Source organism: Esox lucius, chromosome 7 (genome assembly GCF_011004845.1).
Source record: "Esox lucius isolate fEsoLuc1 chromosome 7, fEsoLuc1.pri, whole genome shotgun sequence".
Classification (NCBI taxonomy): domain Eukaryota; kingdom Metazoa; phylum Chordata; class Actinopteri; order Esociformes; family Esocidae; genus Esox; species Esox lucius.
Genome location: NC_047575.1, coordinates 2,724,605 through 2,748,486, shown reverse-complemented (window position 1 = coordinate 2,748,486; position 23,882 = coordinate 2,724,605). Strand labels below are relative to the sequence as shown.

At 41.9% G+C, this 23,882-nt stretch overlaps 1 protein-coding gene across 2 annotated transcripts in view; it reads left to right on the top strand.

Moving 5' to 3' along the window:
- Positions 1-23,882, top strand: part of LOC105008707 (beta,beta-carotene 9',10'-oxygenase) — a 64,872-nt gene that overhangs the window by 14,348 nt on the left and 26,642 nt on the right. The window contains exons 1-5 of one of the 2 annotated variants that reach the window (XM_013131942.3): positions 4,332-4,488; positions 10,295-10,511; positions 10,900-11,111; positions 17,896-18,011; positions 18,235-18,337. In XM_013131942.3, coding sequence (XP_012987396.2) covers positions 4,461-4,488; positions 10,295-10,511; positions 10,900-11,111; positions 17,896-18,011; positions 18,235-18,337 — 676 coding nt within the window. In that variant the 5' untranslated portion in view covers positions 4,332-4,460. Of the gene's footprint in view, positions 1-4,331; positions 4,489-10,294; positions 10,512-10,899; positions 11,112-17,895; positions 18,012-18,234; positions 18,338-23,882 lie in introns of those variants that run through there. The other variant, XM_034293519.1, reaches the window with a different exon arrangement.

The window sequence follows — 23,882 nt, the reverse complement described above, 5'->3', positions numbered from 1 at the left end:
ATTCACACTCCACAGGCGAATCAAGAACTTCTCCAAATACCTCATCAAGCATCTTGGCGAAGAAAGCTGTCGGTTGTGGCCCCTCCACGGATTCAGGCATACCGATAATGCTGATGTTGTTGCGCCGACTGCGTGATTCGAAATCGATGATTTTTGTTGCTAGTTTAGCCTGGTCTGTCTGGATCTTGATGATAGCTTCCTTGGCAGCCTTCAGACAAAGCTCTCATGCATCACCTTCACTCTCAAGAATTTCAAGTTTTTCAGTCACAATAGTTATGACTCTATTCAATTTGGTCTCAAGAGCAGAAAAAGTTTGTTTGAAGTCCTCGGACATGGCGGTTCGATGAGACTCAAGCAGGTGGGTGAGGGACGTCATGGTGACCGCCTCGGCGTTTGAGTTGGTTTGCACGGCTTTAGCTTTTGGCATTGTCACAGCAGCTCAGCAGCAGTCCAGTAAATTAAATCCACCACTTAAATGATTTTTAGGAGAGAGTTAGGTTTAAAGTTTTAAACACAAACAAACATTTGCAAGGGCACGAGATGTCGCATGCGCCACTTATTACCACATCACGTAGACATCACGTCAGGCAATTCTATGCGGTTGGAGACCCAGGAAGACGGGGTGTATGGACGACGTCATAACCAGCAATTCCAGTCTCTATCGATGGCAGCTGTTGATGGTAAGGGTGAGAGGGCGAGTCACATGGGTAATCGAGCCGGACCCCATAGGACAGCCATCCAAAGCCTGAATGGGCATCGCGGACCTCAAACGCCACAATGGCAGCCGGAGTGCGGTGACTAGGGACTGGTCTATGAAGCTCCCCGTGGCCCCGGAATCAATCAGTGCTGTAGAGGGGTGAGAGGGAAAACCACCAGACAGCACAATCGGACAACAGAAAGGGGTGTTAATGTTACATAAGCATAAGGCACCTACAGAATTACACCATGAATCTGGAAAACACCCTCAGTTCACCAGACCCGCTACCCCACGGCGCCGTTGCCCATTCGAGGGTGTGCCCAATGAGAAAGGAGATTATCTTACCTTCTCATAGTCATAGACTGGCTGGAATACAATTCGCATTGGAGAATGACACCGCAACAACCCTCCGGATTGCCGTCATACTTTTCTGGCCAGCGTCTCCGGAGTTCCGTCTCATGGGCAAGACTCCACACAGTCGACTGGGGGAGGTGTCGCCCCTCCGGCAGGCTCAACAGGGCTCTCCCCACCCGACCGTGCTGCCAGGTGGGACATCATCTCGTCGAAAGCTAACCCCACAATCTGTCCCTCCATGATGTGGATTCTATCCTCTAGCTCCGGCACCTGTCCAAGGGGACCGGACTGTCCATCATGGCCGCCCTGGCCCATCCCGGGCCTGCGGTGAGGAGGAAAAAAGAAAGGAAAAAAGGGAAAGGAACCAAAACGAGCGATAGTGATGTCTTTCTTTATATGAGATCAAAGGGTTTCACTAACACGGTTAATGCACAGACAAATAATAATCTGTGAGGTGCGTGTGTGAACAACAGAATATAAACACAACTAAACAGTGTTTGGAAACAGGTGTGTCCTCGGGATGCGCTGCTGCCATCACTCCACCTTGCCAGTGGTTATTAGGAAGAGGAGCCACTGTGCCACGTGTAGCAGACGTTACACATGGAGTTGTATGTTGAATGAAATTGTGATTAGGAGGTGGCCTGCAGTACTGGAACGGAGTGTGTTGGTTGATATGGATGAAGAAGGTTGGAGAGGTAGGCAGGGGTGATATTGTTTAGGGCTTTATATGTCAATAGGAGGATTTTGTAGTTAATGCGTTGGGAGATAAGAAGCTAGTGTAACTCATAGAAGATGAGGGGTGATGTGCTGCTGGGACTTTGTGTGTGTGAGTAGTCTGTCCGCAGAGTTTTCAACCATTTGGAGTGTATGGAGGGATGTAGATTTAATGCCGGTGAGTAGGGAGTTGCAGGAGTCAAGAGGGGAGGTTATGAATGCATGTATCAGGTTTCAGCAGCAGGACCAGAGAGGGAAGGTCTGAGTTTGGCAATATTGCAGAGATGGAAGAATTAAGATTTTATAGTCTGTTAAATGTGCAGATCAAAGTGTAGAGTCCAGAATGACGCCAAAGTTACGGGCATGGGGGGGTGGACAAACAACAGTGTCATCAATGCTGAGAGTGAAATTGCCAGTTTTGGTGAGGGTGGATTTGGTTCCAATGTGTATGTGTTCTGTTTTGTCATTGTGATTCATTACACATAAATTGAAACCTTTCAAGTCTTTTTTTGTTTCAATCTTGATGATTATGACTTATATTACGGCATGGCGGCAATCAGCCTGTGGCACTGCTGATTTGTTATGGAAGCCCAGATTGCTTTGATAATGGCCTTCATCTCGTCTGGTTGTTGGTCTGGTGTATCTAATTTTCCTCTTATTTGAGTTGCCTGGTCAATCAAACACAGTTATACCGTGGGCAGCAAACCAGTTACCAGTCGTTTTGGCAGTGTGGGCAGGTCCTGCTGGAAAAGGAGATCAGCATATCCATAAAGTTTGTCAGCACATGGAAGCATAAAGTGCTCTAAAAACTTTCTGGTATACGGCTGCATTGACTCTGGACTTGATAAAACAAAGTGGACCAACATCAGAAGATGACATGACACCCCAATTCCATGGTTTTTCCTGGCACAGAATGTGTCTTTGGGGGTTGACTACGCACAACACTAAGCATGATCAGCAAATGTATTTATAAATGCATTTTTTTCTTCAATTCTTATCATTTTGGTGCAGGTGATTTTCCTTTGGCGCACACTAAAACCTCTCTGAGGAGGCACCAAATATTCATCTATTCAGGTAAAACCCTGAATGCATCACTGAATGTGGAAACTTCACACTGGTTTTCAATTAGCTTGGATTCTGTGCCTCCACTCTTCCTTCAGACTCTGGGACCTTGATTTCCAAATGAAATGCAAAATGTACTTTCATCTGAAGGGAGGACTTTGGACCTTCTTTTTCTCTTTGGCCCAGGTAAGAAGCTTCTGAAGTTGTCTCTAGTATAGGAGTGGCTTGACACTAGGAATGTGACACTTGTAGCCCATTTCCTGACATGTCTATGCGTGATGGCTCTTGATGCACTGACTCCAGCATCAGTCCACTCCTTGTGAAGCTCCCCCAAGTTCTTGAATCGCCTTTGCTTGACAATACTCTCAAGGCTGCGATCTTACCTATTGCTTGTGCACCTTTTCCTACCACACCTTTCTGTTCCAATCAACTTTCCATGAATATGCTTTGATACAGCATTCTGCAAACAGCCAGCCTTTTCAGCAATGATCTTCTGTGGCTTACCTTCCTCGTGGAGGGTGTCAATGAGTGTCTTCTGGACAACTGTCAATTCAGCCTTCTTTCCCATGATTGTGTGGTTGTGTGTACTGAACCAGACTGAGAGATTGAAGGCTCAGGGAGTTAATTAGCTGATAAGAGCTCTTCTCAGGTCAAAATGTATATATTGTAAAAAAAATTATTGTAGTATTTTGAGATAATGGATTTTTGATTTCCATGAGCTATAAGCCGTAATCATCATGATTGAAACAAAAAAGGCTTGAAATGTTTCACTTTCACTTATGTGCAATGAATCTAGGTGTCAGGTGTCACGTTTTGATTTGATTAACAGAATTTAAAAAAACTTTTCCATGATATTCAAATTTTTGGAGATACACCTGCATAATTACTTGTATAAATAAAGTGTTGGGTAGTATAAAGGAAACCTAATCTGAACTCCATTGTCAGGTCCTGGCTGGGAGCCTCTAGGCATCTCTATGCGCCTGGGGGCCACAGTGAGGACCTGACAGCTCCATGTTGTTGTCTCTAATGGGAGAGCCTATAGTTGTTCTGCTTGCCTTTTGGTTTGTCAGCCTTTGTTTGGAGTTAGCTTTTAGTTTGCTGCCCTTCAGTTCACGGTTTAACTCTCTTTTTGTTGTTTTTGTTTGTGGAAAACCATTAAAAGGATGATATATAACTCTGCGTCTCGTGCCCTGTTTCTCAACTGGGACACATATGGAACTGATCCGTAAAATGCATATATCTAACTATAGGCATATACCTCTTGATAGTGGTTCCAACCCGTTATACTAGATTGCCAAACATTTTGGAGAGCACTGTATATAATCCATCTGAAATTATGGTGAAAAAGGACCATCCCCTATGGTTCTCCGTATCTATATATTGACCCCCGACCCTGCTTCCAGGACAATAAAGGGACCTTTCTATTGACCCTGTAGCCTCCTCTGAATGACGCTGACTCTCCACTCCTCCTCCCCCTCCCGCTCCTGTTGTTACTCAGCCATGGATTGTATAACAGGCAACCTCCGTATTCATGGGCTGTATGGTGTGCACTTAGCTGATTACAGCGCAACCAGGAAAATAGTTCCCTAAAAAATTTAATCCACGTAGCAGCTCCAGTCTTCCAAGTAAAACCATGGCATCGGTAAAGCTAGAGGTCTCAGGTAAGCCATAATTTCCTATCCGTGTTTGTCACCTGCACACTGTATGGTCATAAAGCAGCCATATGCCCTAGAATACATGACTGCAGTTGCCTGGGCTAGCTGTGTTGCAAAGGGTGCTTTCCCATAGGCTGTGGTTTATTACATATTATAGCTGCAGATTTCTGTTCATTCAAATATCGGCCTAATGATTTTGTTTCCTTGCCAACACCTAAGCTGCAAGTGTTTCAAAGTCTAAATGTTTACTGCACGTTATACTGTAGCTGCCGGTTCCTGTTGGTTAATACAGCAGGATAATGTTATTATTACCTCTGCTTAATGTGCATGTGGCTTCTTGTTTTGTTTAACCTTTTGGCTTACTATACCTGCTAAAAACCGTTGGCCAATAGAAATCGAATGTACTGTAACAACAGCCTGTTTGACTGGTTATAATTATTCCTGCTGACGTTTTTAAATATTGACTTAGTATGCTTACACTTATTTGACCTGAACTTAAATCTTCACCAGACGTGATGGTTTCTCTGTTTATTCAATAGTTATCAAAAATAAATCTTATGACAGGGTCCACTAGAGATTTAACTGGCTCTGCCTCTTACACTGAACAAAATTATAAATGCAACACTTTTGTTTTTACCCCCATTTATCATGAGCTGAAATCAAAGATCTAAGACTTTCACTATGTACACAAAAGGCCTATTTCTCTCAAATATTGTTCACAAATCTGTCTAAATCTGTGTTAGTGAGCACTTCTCCTTTGCCGAGATAATCCATCCACCTGACAGGTGTGGCATATCAAGATGCTGATTAGACAGCATGATTAGATCTTAGATCTTTGAGTTCAGCTTATGATAAATGGGGGCAAAAACAAGTCTTGTGTTTATAATTTTGTTCAGTGTACATTATACTTAACACTTGTACATTTTCTGCCCTCTATTTTCTTCTGTTGCACGTTTAGAATTTCCATATGTAATGCATTTGAATGAATTGCACATCTATACATTCCACTTGCACATACATATACTGAATACTTTTTGTGCCTTCTTCTGTACTTCTGGTTAGACGCAAACTGCATTTCATTGTACTGTACTTCAATGACAATAAAAATGAAGTAGCCTGAAGTCGCTTCCAATAAGCGGACATGGCAACACTGGTGCTAGTGCATTATGGACATATGGTGTATTTGGAAAGTATTCAGACCCCTTCACTTTTCCTACATTGTGTTATGTTACTGCTTAATTCTAAAATGAATTACATTAATTGTATTCCTCATCAAGCTACACACATCAACCCAAAATGACCAAGCAAAAACATTTTGCAAATATTAATAAATAAAAAAACTGAAATATCTCATTTACATAAGTATTCAGAATTTTTGCTATGGTACTTGAAATTGAGCTCACGTGCATCCTGTTTCCATTGATCTTCCTTGAGATACTTCTACAACTGGATTTGAGTCCACCTGTGGTAAATGGAATGAACATGATTTGGAAATGCATTCACCTGTCTTCATAAGATCTCACAGTTAACCCATTTAATCCCATCGGTCACAATGGTGACTGTAATGATTTTTTTTCAATTATAAGACTCTAAAAATCTTACTGAATGATGTATCAATTTCCAGCAAATATTGAAATAATAAAGGGTCTCAATGAAACCGTGTGACACATGTTTAGTGTAAATTGTAACATGACCAGAACAGTTTTCTTCCCAGTTAGACCATAAGAAAAGGTGTACCTAGGTATACATATAATTATACATACATACAGTGGGGAAAACAAGTATTTGATAGACTGCCGATTTTGCAGGTTTTCCTACTTACAAAGCATGTAGAGGTCTGTAATTTTTATCATAGGTACACTTCAACTGTGAGTGACGGAATCTAAAACAAAAATCCAGAAAATCACATTGTATGTTTTTTAAATAATGAATTTGCATTTTATTGCATGACATAAGTATTTGATCACCTACCAACCAGTAAGAGATCCGACTCTTACAGACCTGTTAGTTTTTATTTAAGAAGCACCCCTGTTCCCCACTCATTACCTGTATTAACTGCACCTGTTTGATCTCATTACCTGTATAAAAGACACCAGTCTACACACTCAATCAAACAGACTCCAACCTCTCCACAATGGCCATTGACCGTTAGTTCAAAATGACGGTCAAACTCCCTCGGTCTGGGGCTCCATGCAAGATCTCACCTCGTGGGGCATCAATGATTATGAGGAAGGTGAGGGATCAGCCCAGAACTACACGGCAGGACCTGGTCAATGACTTGAAGAGAGCTGGGACCACAGTCTCAAAGAAAACCATTAGTAACACATTATGCCGTCATGGATTAAAATCCTGCAGCGCACGCAAGGTCCCCCTGCTCAAGCCAGCGCATGTCCAGGCCCGTCTGAAGTTTGCCAATGAGCATCTGGATGATCCAGAGGAGGAATGGGAGAAGGTCATGTGGTCTGATGAGACAAAAATAGAGCTTTTTGGTCTAAACTCCACTCGCCATGTTTGGAGGAAGAAGGATGACTGCAACCCTAAGAACAACCATCCCAACAATGAAGCATGGAGTTGGAAACATCATTCTTTGGGGTCGCATTTCAGCAAAGCGGACAGGACGACTGCACCGTATTGGGGGGAGGATGGATGGGGCCATGTATCATGAGATCTTGGCCAACAACCAAGATGGGTCGTGGCTGGGTCTTCCAGCATGACAACGACCCGAAACACACAGCCAGTGCAACTAAGGAGTGGCTTCGTAAGAAGCATCTCAAGGTCCTGGAGTGGCCTAGCCAGTCTCCAGACCTGAACCCAATAGAAATTCTTTGGAGGGAGCTGAAAGTCCGTATTGCCCAGCGACAGCCCCGAAACCTGAAGGATCTGGAGAAGGTCTGTATGTAGGAGTGGGTCAAAATTCCTGCTGCAGTGTGTGCAAACCTGGTCAAGAACTACAAGAAACGTATGTGATCTCTGTAATTGCAAACAAAGGTTTATGTACCAAATATTAAGTTATGCTTTTCTGATGTATCAAATACTTGTGTCATGCAATAAAATGCATATTAATTACTTAAAAATCATACAATGTGATTTTATGGATTTTTGTTTTAGATTCTGTCACTCACAGTTGAAGAATACCTATGATAAAAATTACAGACTTCTACATGCTTTGTAAGTGGGAAAACCTGCAAAATCAGCAGTGTATCAAATACTTGGTCTCCCCACTGTAGTTCTTGTTTAGCCTAACTTTCTACTCTGTTCTTTCTTTTAGTTTAACTTGAGTCAAGTTCTGGATATGTTGGATCTAGGTGACTGTCCAGAGAACGCATGCAACACTGCAGTTTTCCCTCAAAACGAAAAAGATGCTGTCTTCAATGATTGTGATAGCAATGGGTCAGATATGGACTAAAAAGGGGAGACAGGCCATTTGCCAGGCAGGCTGTTGAATGCATCCCTCCCCCATCCACCACTCCCCCTTCCCCACCCACCTCCACTGTTCATAATGAGCCATGGGCCTCTACATGCCATAGTGAAGCCAAGGGCAAAGCTGCAGGTGGTCAAAAATAAAGAGAGTGTTCAAACAATCAAAGAGGCCTGCCACCGCTTGATTCCAAAACTCATAGTATATAGCCCAAATGCTGAAGAATGTGTAAAACATTTCCTACTAATGTATCTACCCACCCTAAGATAGATCACCACTGAAATGTCCAACATCTACTCCACCCTGACCAAGGACAAGCAACTGTATGGTTGCTCCTTACTTTCAGTGGAATTCTACTCACATCTGGGTAACATCTCTGGTCACTTGACAGTAATGTACACAAGTAAGAAATTTCAGATGCAATATGGAGAAATCACTTTGATGAAATAATAGCCTCAGTTCATGTGGTTGAAAACACAGAGATCACTAATGACCCATTTTTGCCGGACCGCGTAATCAGAGCCGGCCTAGAAGAGTGAATGTCTCTTCTTGACTGACTGACTGAGTGACCAACCAACCGACCGTGTTAAATAGCGTAGTGGTTAGAGAAGCGGACCTACAAGCTACAGATTCCACGATCGAATCTCCTCACAGTCAGAACAAAGTATGCATTTAGATTTGTTCCGGATAGACAGAAACTTTGCTGGCTATAACCTTCAGTATCTGCATTATAGTAAGCCTAAAATAAAACTGTTTATGGTTATATTGCAACTGTTTCTGAATATATTTTTGGAGTACGCATCCGTGCATGCTTTTTGGGTCAGGACAGACAAAGACTTAGCTGGCTACTACATTCAGTAGCTACCTAAATAGTAAGCCTGTCCGGATAGACAAAAACTAAGCTGGCTATAACATTCAGTAGCTACCTTATAGTAAGCCTACACAAAAACTGTTTATGGTTATATAGTATTGTGACTATTTGGCAGATGTATACCTTGGTGGTGTGGTGGTTAAACACACAGCCTTTCACTTGGGTTATCTGTGTTTGAGTCTCGGGAGGGCAACAACAATCAATGCTTTTTGGTGCGGCACGGCTGAACTAGGCTTGCCTGGTTTCTTGTTTAAGGTTAGGTTTCTTCTCCAAGCTCAATCAGTCATATGAAGTCATCCCATTTCAGGAATGGCTGTCAGTGGATGACAGGATGATCCAGTATGGCCGACATGGATGTAAGCAATTCATGAGGTAAATCCATACCTTTTTGTTTACAGGCTATGGAGCTTTGCCTCATCCAGTGGTTACATCTTATAAATGGAGCCATATGGTGGATCCCACACTCTCTTCCCTGAGACTGGTTTGGGTCAGTGACCCAGTGTTGTTTTCCGTCTTGCAGAGCAAGACTTCACAAAGTTACTCTCTCTCTGGAGAGGCCTGAAAATGTCTGTAGAGAGACGTTCTGGATTTAGTTTGTTAATTCATTGGTATTGTGTGCAGAGCTGAGGAAAATCTTAATGTAGTTAATTTTAGCATAAGGCTGTAATGTAAACATAATGTTAATAAAGTGAACGTGCCTGAATACTTTTTGACTGCTTTGTGTGTACGGTAGGCAAATACAGCTCTGGAAAAAATGTAGACCACTGCACCTTTTTCTTTCGTTTCCAAAAAAGTTGAAAAGGAAAGTTTTGAGTGAGGAACAGAAGCGTTCAATTTGCTGTGGTCTCAATTTTTTCCAGAGCTTTTTTAACCCTTCTGTTCCTCAAACGAAAGAAAAAGGTGCAGTGGTCTCTTAGTTTTTTCCGGAGCTGTAGATGTTCTTGGATTCAAGTGATGGCAAAATCATAGGACATCAAAGACTAGATCTGTTCAGAGGACATTAAACCAATTGTTTCTTAAAAATAAGTAGTATCTCTGATACTGTATATTTCCTGATTTGACTTCATAAGACATTTATACCATATTCTAGCTGTAGAAGTTAAATTTAATTGAGGGAGTGGTATTCATTATGGTGTGATGTCATGAGTCATGAGATATAGAGGAGATCTACAGGAGGTAAGGCTTTAATTTGGTTAATTGATTGCTTCTGTGGAACAACATCCGAAACCCGTCTTACACTGAATGAACACTTTGACATATCGTAAGTCCATATTCACAAAGTTTTTTTTAAATGCATATAACTTCATGGTTTTTATTAGCATGGTCAACAATATAACAACAGCAGGTCACTGAAGGTATCGGTTTGCTCCAGAGATCAACAGCAATGTGCAGCCTAAATGTTACCAATGCAAGAGACAGCAAATTAAATAGGCAATAAAGCATCCATTATATCATATTCTTTTGAATTCCAGTATTCTATCATGTTCTCCTCTGCTCTTTTCCATTGTATTCTGTGTGTGCAGATGAGGCAAACACAACGTCCAGTCAGTACATGCCAAATGAGCCAAGTAGGCGTCAACAACAAGATCAAAAGGGTCTAGAGTGTATCACCCCTCTGGTGAATTCTGTGGAGGAGACCCCGGAGTCCATTGCCACTGAGGTGTCTGGGACCATCCCTACATGGATCCGTGGCAACCTCCTCCGCAATGGCCCAGGGAAGTTTGAGTTCGGAAACCAGCAGTGAGTTGAGATTTCAACTTATTATTATCAACTGTATATTACCAGGAGAATAAGACTGATAAAGAAAGCTATTTTTTGGGATGTAGTCAAAGAAATACATCAACACCTATCCTATTTGGAATTTTGCAAGAATAAAATTAAAAAGGTTAGCTTGTCCCCAGATTAGTTTATGTTTTTTGATTAACTACTGTAGAGCAATGCAAAGAACATGTCTAGACTATACAACAATACATTATTCATTACCAGGCTACAAGGGTGCATGAATCAACCTTCCCTTCTTGAGGACTAATCTAATTTGTATTTCCTCTGTCCTGTCCGGTCACAATCATCCCCAAATCCTAGCTCTGTCCCTAACCCTAACCTTTCCCCCCTCACTTTTATTGGTCAGCTACAACCACTGGTTTGATGGGATGGCCATGCTGCACCAGTTTAAGATTGTGGATGGCAAGGTTACCTACAGGAGTTGCTTCCTACGGAGTGATGCTTACAAGAAGAACAGCGAGAGGGACCGCATCATGGTGTCAGAGTTCGGCACAGTGGCCATGCCCGACCCCTGCAAGAACTTCTTTCTGCGGTTCCTCTCTCGCTTTGAAATGATCGGTGAGCTGCCCACCCCTCCTCCTCACCCGAGACATATTACTTATTACTCTTACCATAAATAGCTCCATCACCCACACATTTACACTGTAAGCATTGGATTACAGGACAAATATGGTGGAGGAGACTTCCAGCAATATAATGTTGGCTTGTGAATGCCTTTGCTTTGTCAGAATGGAAATGTGTGTGGTTAGAATAACAGATTCGTTGGTCATGGCTCTAGTTTGGTTTCTGCCCATCCTTTCTCTATAACAGTGAGTAACATGACAAAAAGAAGGAATTTTTTTCAGATCACTTTTCAGAACTATTTACAGTGCAAGTGACCCTAATCCCACAAAGAGATTCTGAATGAGCGATGTCTCTTTTTAAACTGGGAAACCCCAGCTGGTCCGCTGTCCTGGGGGACTGGGCAGTGGCCTTGCGGCTTGGCTAGAGTTTGTTACATGAGCTTGTAATACTCTTTGCAAAGAACCAATTTGTGCAGACAACACCACTGAAGGAAATATGACTCCAGGACAAGAACCATGCATCTTGGAAAGCTAAATGTCTTTAAATGTAATTATTTTAATTTTAACTAAAAAAATACAACACAAGGACAACACAGTTGTCCCCTTATTGTTACAAGCTGCTCCTTTCTGTGGTTGCAATCAACTCCACCCACCCAAGACACTAGTGTGCAAGGCCCTGATCCCTAACCAAAGGGGAAGAGCCAAGCCCCACAGAGCCCAAAAATTCCATGTAAATACATTAGAAACGGCAAACATAATAATAAAAATTAACAAATGTATAATTCTATCATTCCTGATGTTTTTTTATAAAAGCTTTTGTTCTCAAGTGCCCACAGATTAGCCCATCTTTCCCAAAACAGAGAGGGAAACATTTCTTTGATCCCCTGCTGATTTTGTATGTTTGCCCACTGACAAAGAAGTGATCAGTCTATAATTTTAATGGTAGGTTTATTTGAACAGTGAGAGACAGAATAACAACAAAGAAATCTTGTAAAACTAATGTAATTTTTTTACAAGGTTTACAAAGGTTTAATGGGTGAAATAAGTATCTGATCCCCTCTCAAACAGAAAGATTTCTGGCTCCCAGGTGTCTTTTAAACTGGTAACAAACTGAGATTAGGGAGTGCTCCTAATCTCAGCTTGTTACCTGTATAAAAGACACCTGGCCACAGAAGCAATCAATTAATCAGATTCCAAACTCTCCACCATGGCTACAACCAAAGAGCTGTCCAATGATGTCAGGGACAAGATTGTAGACCTATACAAGTCTGGAATGGGCTATAAGACCATCGCCAAGCAGCTTGGTGAGAAGGTTGGTGTGATTGGTATGATTATTCGCAAATGGAAGAAACACAAAATAACTGTCAATCTCCCTTGGTCTGGGGCTCCATGCAAATTCTCACCTTGTGGAGTTGCAATGATCATGAGAACAGTGAGGAATAAGCCCAGAACTACACGGGAGGATCTTGTCAATTATGTCAAGGCAGCTGGGACCATAGTCACCAAGAAAACAATTGGTAATACGCTACGCCGTGAAGGACTGAAATCCTGCAGCGCCCCCAAGGTCCCCCAGCTCAAGAAAGCACATGTACAGGCCCGTCTGAAGTTTGCCAATGAACATCTGAATGATTCAGAGGAGAGCTGGGTGAAAGTGTTGATACCAAAATTGAGCTCTTTGGCATCCACTTGCCGTGTTTGGAGGAGGAGGAATGCTGCCTATGACCCCAAGAACACCATCCCCACCATCAAACATGGAGGTGGAAAGATTATGCTTTGGGGGGGGGGTTTCTGCTAAGGGGACAAAACAGCATTGAAACCTTAATGACTTATGAAAAGATATGCAAAGAGGAGTGGGACAAAATCCCTCGTCCCTACGTCTGACCTCTGTGATTGCCAACAAGGGTTTTGTTGTACTAAGTCATGTTTTGCAGAGGGGTTGAATACTTATTTCAGTCATTAAAATGCAAATGCGTTTTTCTGGATTTTTTTGTTATTCTGTCTCTCACTGTTCAAAAAAACCTACCATTAAAATTATAGATTTATAATTTCTTTGTCAGTGGGCAAACATACAACATCAGCAGGGGATCAAATAATTTCTCCCCTCACTGTACATTACCAGTATAGTACTTACTTTTGATAAGTCTTTCAATATGACGTGATGACGTCCTGGGGGCATCCTTACCAGATGCCCAAACTACCTCAACTGGCTCCTTTCGATGCAAAGGAGCAGCAGCTCTACTCCGAGTTCCTCATGGATGGCTGAGCTTCTCACCCTATCCCTAAGGGAGAAGCGAGCCACCCTTCTGAGAAAACCCATTTCGGCCGCTTGTACTCGCGATCATGACCCAGCCTTCATGACCATAGGTGAGGGTAGGAACAAAAATGTACCGGTATATAAAGAGCTTTGCCTTCCGGCTCAGCTCTCTTTTCATCACAACGGTGCGGTAAAGCGAATGCAATACCGCCCCCGCTGCTCCGATTCTCCGGCCAATCTCCCGATCCATTGTCCCCTCACTTGCGAACAAGACCCCGAGATACTTGGGGTAACGCCTCATTCCCTGCCCGGAGGAGGCTCTCCATCGGTTTCCTGCTGAGAACCATGGCCTCAGATTTAGAGGTGCTAATCCTCATCCCAACAGCTTCGCACTCGGCTGTGAACCGGTCCAGTGAGTGCTGAAGGCACTGATGCCATCAGGACCACATCATCCGCAAAAAGCAGCAATGAGATCCCCAGCCCACCGAACTGCAACCCCTCCCCACCCCGACTATGCCTCGATATCCTGTCCATAAAAGTTACAAACAGGATTGGTGACAAAGCGCAGCCCTGGCGGAGGCCAACCCCCACCTGGAACGAGTCTGACTTACAACCGAAAACCCGAACACAGCTCTCACTTTGGACGTACAGGGATTGGACAGCCCTCAGAAGGGACCTCCTCACCCCATACTCCTGCAGCACCTCCCACAGTATCTCCCGGGGGTCATACGCCTTCTCCAGATCCACAAAAGACATGTAGACTGGATGGGCATATTCCCAGGCCCCCTCCAGGATCTTTGAAAGAGTAAAGAGCTGGTCGGTTGTTCTGCGACCAGGACGGAATCCGCATTGTTCCTCTTCAATCTGAGGTTCGACTATCTGCCGAACCTTCCTTTCCAGTACCTTTGAGTAGACTTTCCCAGGGAGGCTGAGAAGTGTGATACCCCTGTAATTGGCACACACCCTCTGGTCCCCATTATTGAACAGGGGAACCACCACCCTGGTCCGCCACTCCTTAGGCACTTTCCCCGACTCCCACGCAATGTTGAAGAGGCGTGTCATCCAAGACATCCCCTCCACACCCAAAGCTTTCAACATTTCTGGACGGATCTCATCAATCCCCGGAGCTTTGCCACTGTGGAGTTGTTTGACTACCTCAGTGACTTCTGCCAGACTTCTGGAGATTGACGATGCTTCCCCATCAGCCTACAGCTCTGCCTCCACTAAAGAGGGCGTGTTAGTGGGATTTAGGAGTTCTTCAGTGTTCCTTCCATCGCCTAATTACCTCCTCAGTTGAAGTCAACAGTATCCCATCCTTAGTGTACACAGCTTGGATAGTTCCCCATTTTCCCCTCCTGAGGTGGCGGACGGTTTTCCAGAAACACCTTGGTAACGACCGAAAGTCCATCTCCATGGCTTCCCCAAACTCCTCCCACACCCGCTGTTTTGCCTCTTTCACAGCAGAGTTCGCAGCCCTTCGGGTCTGTCGGTACACTGCAACCGTCTCCGGAGTCCTCCGGGATAACATATCCTGGAAGGCCTCCTTCTTCAGTCGGACGGCTTCCCTGACCACCGGTGTCCACCAGGGTTTTTGAGGGTTACCGCCCCTTGATGCACCTAAGACCTTTAGACCACTGCTCCTTGCCGCAGCTTCGGCAATGGAGGCTTTGAACATCGACCACTCAGGTTCAATGCCCCCAACCTCCACAGGGATGCCAGAAAAGCTCTGCCGGAGGTGTGAGTTGAAGATCTTTCAGACGGGGGCCTCCTCCAGACGTTCCAGACTTGCAGTTAGACCTCTTTACCTTAAATGAAACAGATAAATTTTCTAGTTTATACTACTACTACTTAGGCCATTTAATTGGCAAACAAACTAGTTCCTTCCCTAACTGCCTCTTCCATTTTTGTTGCATTTCCACAATGAGCTTAATATAGTTTTGAACTGGACAGAACTATCCATATACACTGGACAAAATTATAAACGCAACAGTTTTGTTTTTGCCCCCATTTATCATGAGCTGAACTCAAAGATCTAAGACTTTCTCGATGTACACAAAAGGCCTATTTCTCTCAAATACTGCTCACACATCTGTCTAAATCTGTGTTAGTGAGCACTTCTCCTTTGCCAAGATAATCCATCCACCTCAAATGTGTGGCATATCAAGATGCTGATTAGACAGCATGATTATTGCATAGGTGTGCCTTAGGCTGGCCACAAAAAAAGGCCACTCTAAAATGTGCAGTTCCATCACACAGCACAATGCCACAGATGTTGCAAGTTTTGAGGGAGCGTGCAATTATCATGCTGACTGCAGGAATGTCCACCAGAGCTGGATTTAAATATACAGTTAGGTCTGGTCATATTTTGACACTGACACAAGTTTTGTTATTTTGGTTGTTTACCAAAACATATTCAAGTTGGAGTTAAATAATGAATATGGGCTTAAAGTGCAATGTCTCAGCTTTAATTTGAGGGTATTCATATCCAAATTGGAGAAAGAGTTTAAGAATTACAGCTCTTTAATATTTAGCCCCCTCTTTTTCAAGTGACGAAAAGTAATTTGACAGTTGACACAGAAGTTGTTTCATGGACAGGTGTGGGCTATTCCTTCGTTATTTCCTCATCAATTAAGCAGGTAAAGGGTCTGGAGTTGATTCCAGATGTGGCATTCGCATCTGGAAGCTGTTGCGGTGATCCCACAACATGCGGTCAAAGGAGCTCTCAATGCAAGTGAAACAGGCCATCAGAGACATAGCAGGAACATTAGGAGTGGCCAAATCAACAGTTTGGTACATTCTGAGAAAAAAAGGAATGCACTGGTGAGCTCTGCAACACAAAAAGGCCTGGACGTCCATAGAAGACAACAGTGGTGGATCATCTTAGGATCATTTCCATGGTAAAGATGGAAAGGAGGTAGGCATATCATTATACAAGTCTACCATAAAGAGAAGACTTCATGACATAAAATACAGAGGGTTCATCACAAGGTGCAAACCATTCATAAGCCTCAAGAATAGATAGGCTGAATTAGATTTTGCCAAAAAAAACATCTAAAAAAGCCTGCCCAGTTCTGGAAAAGCATTTTTTGAACAGATGAAACTAAGATCAACCTGTACCAGAATGATGGGAAGAAAAAAGTATGGAGAACGCCAAACTGATCCAAAGTATACCACATCATCTGTAAAACACGATGGATGCAGTGTGATGGCATGGACATGCATGGCCTCCAATGGCACTGGGTCACTAGTGTTTATTGATATGACAGAAGACAGAAGCAGCCAGTAAATTCTGAAGTGTATAGGGATATATTGTCTTCTCAGATTCAGCCAAATTCAGCACAGCTGATTGGATGGAGCTTCACTTTACAGATTGACAATGACCCAAAACATACTGCAAAAGCAACCGAGGAGTTATTCAAGTGAACAAGTTTGACTGTCCGAGATTAATACCAAATAGGTAACTTGCTTTCTGGCTAGTTAATACTATCGTTTACTGTGTTGTTTACGCTTGTCCTCCCCAAAATAATGCGTGGATTGAAACAATTGTGAACAAAACTGACTGGTAAACACAGGAAGTACCCATTTATTTAAAATTAGAAAAATATAACAAACATTTTAACTTTATTTTGAGGAATCCAAAATTGTCATGTTCTTTGAGGTGGACAACACCACTTGACTTTGTTTGGAGTGCTTTAGAGTAGTTTTCTGCTTGCAATGCAGCTTTGCGATAGAGGTACGAATTAAGATAAATAATCGATTGTTTGAAAAAATTACTCTGTATTGTTTGTTGAGTGTATTTTGAGAAAAATATGAATTGTGGACTAACTATCCCTTTAAGCGTGATATTTTGTGTTCTGTTCAGACTTCTCGACTTTCTTATGAGAGGAAGATCACCTTTGGGCTGAGTCTTCCTATGTGATGGAGAAGCACTCTCAGCAGCATTCTTAATAGGCCATCGAAACATCTCCATTATGGTGCTGCACTTAGCAGCATCTGCTTCAAGAAACCGTTGTAATTTTTCTCTTTCTCTACACCACATTTCCTCTTCCTCTCCATTTTAATAACAAATGTTAAGAAAAGCAGCAAATATTATAATTTTTTTTGCTATTGACCAATCCAGTTCACTTTTATTTTTGATACATTAAATTATGCAGGGGTTACTTCTTCTCCCCCTTCAATTTTGAAATATTGGGTTGGTCCATGTGAGTGGCCGCTGTCTAGACCTTTGTGCACCAGAGAGTGAGAATTTGAAGTCAGGCTGAGTGGCCCACAAATATTAAGAATAATCAGTCAAGTGGAGCAACACGAAGCAGCACGTGTATACCTGGATTCTCAATTCATATTCTCAGTCATAACTGTTTCCTTTGTGTGGACCTATACCATCAAATTAAATTAAAGAACTAGAAACAGCAACACGGTTAGCATGCCTCATTGCTGACCATTGATCACTTTCAGCAATACTAGAGATGAGAAAGTATGCCTGATCAAAAAGTAATTCTACAGTTGTTCTTTTTTCTTTCCATAGAGGCGACGGACAACGCCAGCGTCAGTTTTGTCAAATACAAGGGTGACTACTATGTCAGCACAGAAACAAACTTCATGCACAAGGTGGATCCAGAGAGCCTGGAAACAATGAATAAGGTACCAAAGTGAACATAGTGGAAGAAAGATAGTAAGAAATTGTTCCTATTATACACTGATTCCTTAATGGTTTGTTTCAGGGGTGCAGTGTTAATTGTAGGCCTGACTACGGTATGTGATTGATGAACCGTAGTAACAGGAGAACTCTGATCTGATCTGTGACATTGAGCGATGAAAATGTATAGTGGATTTAGCCTCTCAGGCACATGTGCTTCTTCCATAGGTGGACTGGACCAAGTTTGTTGCTGTAAATATGGCCACTGCCCACCCCCATACTGATCCAGATGGTACAGCATTCAACATGGGCAACTCCTATGGCACCAAAGGTCTGTTTAGATGCATGCTAGGCCCTCTTGGGGATATCATCAAGCTTACTTTAAAGAAGGAACTTTACCAGTTCTACAGGGATAGTTCACCATATTTTTTTTACACATGGCCTTATTTCCACTCTGTGCTTGCTAATGTTACTGCACTACTAAAATACATTTTCTATTTATTTTTTCCCACTGTACCATTAATCTATATTTGGTTATTTTTGTCAATGATCTAAGCATCCACATTCAAGATTATAATTAAATTGTAGTAGAATATTGAGAAAAAAGGCTGGTCCTATTTGTACATTTCTTAAAATACATTTAGTTCATAATGTAGTGTAATGAGAAATGTCTGTTGAGGAAGAGTGGAAGTGTATTCGACGAAGAGGTGCGTCTGGCCCCACCAAGTCTCCAACACACCCTTGGTAATGTTAATCAGGGGTTCTGCATGACATTTGCTTCTCTAAAGATCCGTAACACCAGGTGAGGGCCATCAGCCAAATTGCCACAAGCTGTGAGGCGTGTTGTCCGGCATATTGTAACCAGTCTTTTTTGTTGCATTGGCGCTGTAAAGACTTCTGTCTGGCAACTCGACCATGCAGATCATTTTTGTTCAAGTATTGTCATATTGTGCTCCTTGAAACAACCACACAGTCAGTTTCCAGAGCATCCTGTATTTTTCCTGAGGTTACCTGTGGGTATTTCTTTGTATCCTGAACAATTCTTCTGGCAGTTTTGGCTGAAATCTTTCTTGGTCGACCTGACCTTGGCTTGGTATCCCCAAAATGTCCACTTCTTAATAAGTGACTGAACAGTACTGAGTGGCATTTGAAGGGCTTTGGATATCGTTTTACATCCTTTTCCATCTTAATAAAGTTCCATTACCTTGTTACGCAGGTCTTTTGACAGTTCTTTTCTGCTCACTATGGCTCAGTATTTAGCCTGCTCAGTGCATCCACATGATCGCTAAAACTATTTGCACAGACACTGATTGCAATTTAAAAAGGCACAGGTGTGGGAAATCCACCTTTAATTGCCATTTTCACCATTAGGGTGATTTCTGTTATCATTATGATATAAAAAAGAGCCAGACAACAATTTGAAAATAAACGGCTTCATATGATCACTATCCTTAAATAAAATAGTTTTTTTTTTTTTTACATGAGCTGTCATTTTATCTAAATCCATAGTAAAATTTCACAATTTCTGCCAGGTTATGCAGACTTATGAGCCCAACTGTAAATGTTTGATATTGTGGACATTTATCTGTACTGTTTGGATTTCCCCTTTTCCCCATAAAGGGCTGAATAGTCTGATATGCTTTATTGTATTGTACGGCTTACGGATCAAACTTCACAAGAACATTCTAGAAATTGTCCTTGTTGCATGTCTGACAACAACTGCCAGCAATGCTCCATTCATTCCAAAATGTTGCATTGATTAAGTGGGACAGTTCCTGCCCTTTGTGTTCATTGTGTTTGCCAAGGTAAAGTAATGCTAACGTGTTTTAGATATGTCAGATTTTAGCACTAATAGCCATGTCTCTAAAGGGTTATTTGAGTTTGTCATCATTAACGAGAACTCCCAACACGTTGTGTTGTGGTCAAATTTAGGAGTCTATTGTTAACAGAAGCTCTTAGCTCACATTCGTGCTATAGTGTGTCTTATGGTCTACTTAGAAGAATTTTAGACTAGTTGGGATGACATTGAATCGGGATGGTATGTAACTATGTTTTGTATTGTACATTTATTACTTGATTGGAATAAATTGTATTACTTTGGAAAATAGATTACTATGGCGCTCATATAATTGCACACATATACATCAAAGTGACCCAACTTGACATCCCTGAGTTCAGGGTCTCTGAACAGTCTGGGTGGTCCCAAAGACACATGCCATTTTGGGCATCCCTGAGTTCTGAGTCTAGTTTGGTTCCAGGGACACATGCTATTCTGGACACCCCTGAGTTCTGGGTCTAGGTTGGTCCTAGTGTAGAATCTGAGCATTCACAATTACAATATGAATGTACGTTTCATTGGAAGTGCATGTGCCTAGATAATGAGAACAACAGAAACCTCTCTGTTTAGATTATCTCTCTGTAGGTTGTGCTCTAATGACCAAAGGAATGTTTACGATGGCCATTTGGCATGGGGGTTACTATCTTGGAAACCTGATCTTTGCTAGGTAGACACACCCTTCAATTTATATATCAGCTTGTAACCAACATTACAGTGAGAAGAGATTGACTGAGATGAGATTGAGGTTGTGTAAGGAAGACCTCATGAACAAGACTTTCTAATGCTGCAATAAATAATATAATTTCTCTCGCCCTTGACAAAAGGGTATGCTAATTATTACAACCACTATACGAAACGGACGATTTCTAACACTAGGGACACATGCCATTGTAGGTATCTCTGACTTCTGGATCTAGGTGGACCCGGGAACACATGCCATTGTAGGCATCCCTGAGTTCTGTGTTTCTGACCAGTCTGGGTGGACCGCAGAAACGCATGTCATTTTAATGTTGTGCCGAAAGGAGTAGCTAAACTTTACTGAGGACTTCCAACAAATTGTCATCTATGATAACATAAATCACATTGTATGATTTTTAAGTAATTAATTTGCATTTTATTGCATGACATAAGTATTTGATACATCAGAAAAGCAGAACTTAATATTTGGTACAGAAACCTTTATTTGCAATTACAGAGATCATACATTTCCTGTAGTTTTTGACCAGGTTAGCACACACTGCAGCAGGGATTTTGGCCCACGCCTCCATACAGATCTTCTCCAGATCCTTCAGGTTTCAGGGCTGTCGCTGGGCAATACAGACTTTCAGCTCCCTCCAAAGATGTTCTATTGGGTTCAGGTCTGGAGAATGGCTAGGCCACTCCAGGACCTTGAGATGCTTCTTACGGAGCCACTCCTTAGTTGCCCTGGCTGTGTGTTTTGGGTCGTTGTCATGCTGGAAGACCCAGCCACGACCCATCTTCAATGCTCTTACTGAGGGAAGGTTGTTGGCCAAGATCTCACGATACATGGCCCCATCCATCCTCCCCTCTATACGGTGCAGTCGTCCTGTCCCCTTTGCAGAAAAGCATCCCCAAAGAATGATGTTTCCACCTACATGCTTCACGGTTGGGTTGGTGTTCTTGCGGTTGTACTCCTCCTTCTTCTTCCTCCAAACATGGCGAGTGGAGTTTAGACCAAAAAGCTCTATTTTTGTCTCATCGGACCACATGACCTTCTCCCATTCCTCCTCTGGATCATCCAGATGGTCATTGGCAAACTTCAGATGGGCCTGTACATGCGCTGGCTTGAGCAGGGGGACCTTGCGTGCGCTGCAGGATTTTAATCCATGATGGCGTAGTGTGTTACTAATGGTTTTCTTTGAGACTGTGGTCCCAGCTCTCTTCAGGTCATTGACCAGGTCCTGCCGTGTAGTTCTGGGCTGATCCCTCACCTTCCTCATGATCATTGATGCCCCACGTGGTGAGATATTGCATAGAGCCCCAGACCAAGGGAGATTGACCATCATCTTGAACTTGTTCCACTTTCTAATAATTGCGCCAACAGTTGTTGCCTTCTCACCAAGCTACTTGCCTATTGTTCTGTAGCCCAGCCCAGCCTACAATTGTATCCCTGATGTCCTTACACAGCTCTCTGGTCTTGGCCATTGTGGAGAGGTTGGAGTCTGTTTGACTAAGTGTGTGGACAGGTGTCTTTTATACAGGTAACAAGTTCAAACAGGTGCAATTAATACAGGTAACTGAGCGGAGAAGAGGAGGGCTTCTTAAAGAAAAACTAACAGGTCTGTGAAAGCCAGAATTCTTACTGGTTGGTAGGTGATCAAATACTTATGTCATGCAATAAAATGTTAATTAATTATTTAAAAATCATACAATGTAATTTTCTGGATTTTTGTTTTAGATTCCGTCTCTCATAAATATTATAGACCTCTACATGCTTTGTAAGTAGGAAAACCTGCAAAATCTGCACTCATTTCAAACCACTCTTTTTAACCCCTCATTACAATAATAGGCATGTGATATCCAATAAGATAATCAAAAGAAACAAAGTCCAATAAAAAAGTATATGTAGAAATCCATCATTTATCTGATAGACACAAAATGTTTTAGGTATTTCATTGGTCTATATGGTTTGGATATATTACGCAACATAAATTCCTACAGAAGCTTCTGAAGTCCTTTTTCTAGGCTTTTTATGTTTACTAGTATTTGATTTTCTAAATTATATATTAAGATTTAATGGATATGTATTAAATGTTGATTTTAACTTTGTACATGAAATTATAGTATAGTCAAAAATGTTACAAGGGAATATGTGCAAAGATATTGTTCAGAATGTTTTGGACCATTTTCTAACATTTTTAATTTCATACACATTGTCATATTCAATTGTAGGGGTGCAGAAAGAGATAATAAGGCCAAAAGTAAAACAAGAAACCAGGCAAGCTTAGTTCAGCCAGCCGGCCGTTGTTGACCTCCCAAGATTGAAACCTGGATCACCAACGTGAAAGGCTGTCTTTAACCACTACACCACCAAGCTATACCTCTGTTAAGCATTGGCATAGCCTCTTAACATTATACAATCACACATTATCATTACGTCAAGTTTGAATATTTCTTTAGACACCATTAACCATTGTATTAAACTGAGTAACATTTCTCATTAAGTTTTCCTCCACCACAAATAGCATGTATGAACTGTATGGCTTTTGCCACTGGCCATTTTAACAGCTTATTAGCTACAGATATAGCCGCAATGGAACAGTAAACAGTTTAATTTTAGGTTTATAACGTATCTACTGAAGGTTTTAGCCAGCACCATTTTTGACTATCCTGAACAAATCCTCTTTTGCCACTAGCCATTCGTGAATGACATTGATACAGTATCTATCAATATAGGTGACTATAGTGATGGCCATTCAAGGCTTCATTACCATTCTTCTAGCAGCAGGATATTATGCTAGCCGTGCTAACTCAGATTTTGTTTTTCAAAATAAAAGCCATCATTGAAATGTCTAAGGTAATATAGTTAACAATCTAGTCTGTACATTTTATGTTTAATGTATGTTCCAATGGTATTCTTGTCTGTTCTTTTTAACAGACTATATTGTCTTATACATTTCAATGATGGCTTTTATATTGATAAAGAAAAGTTGAGTGCGGCCAGCATAATATCCTGCTGCTAAAATAACGCTAATGAAGCCTCAAATGGCAATCACTAGGTGATGATAACTGACTTTTACACCAAGTGAAAAGACGATAGTGTCATGGAATCCACCAGAAATAATAATGTCTAACAGTAAACAGTTTTAGTTGAGGCTTACTATAACATAGCAACTGTCAAGTGAAAAGACGAGAGAATCGTGGAAACCCCAACTCTTTTACTGCCCAAGGGGTTTTGATAAAGCCTATATTATTACCCTCAAAGGCATGCACTATGCGTATCTTTGAAAATCCACTAGAAACAGTCGCAATATTATCGTAAACAGTTTAATTTTAGGCTTACTATAACGTAGCTACT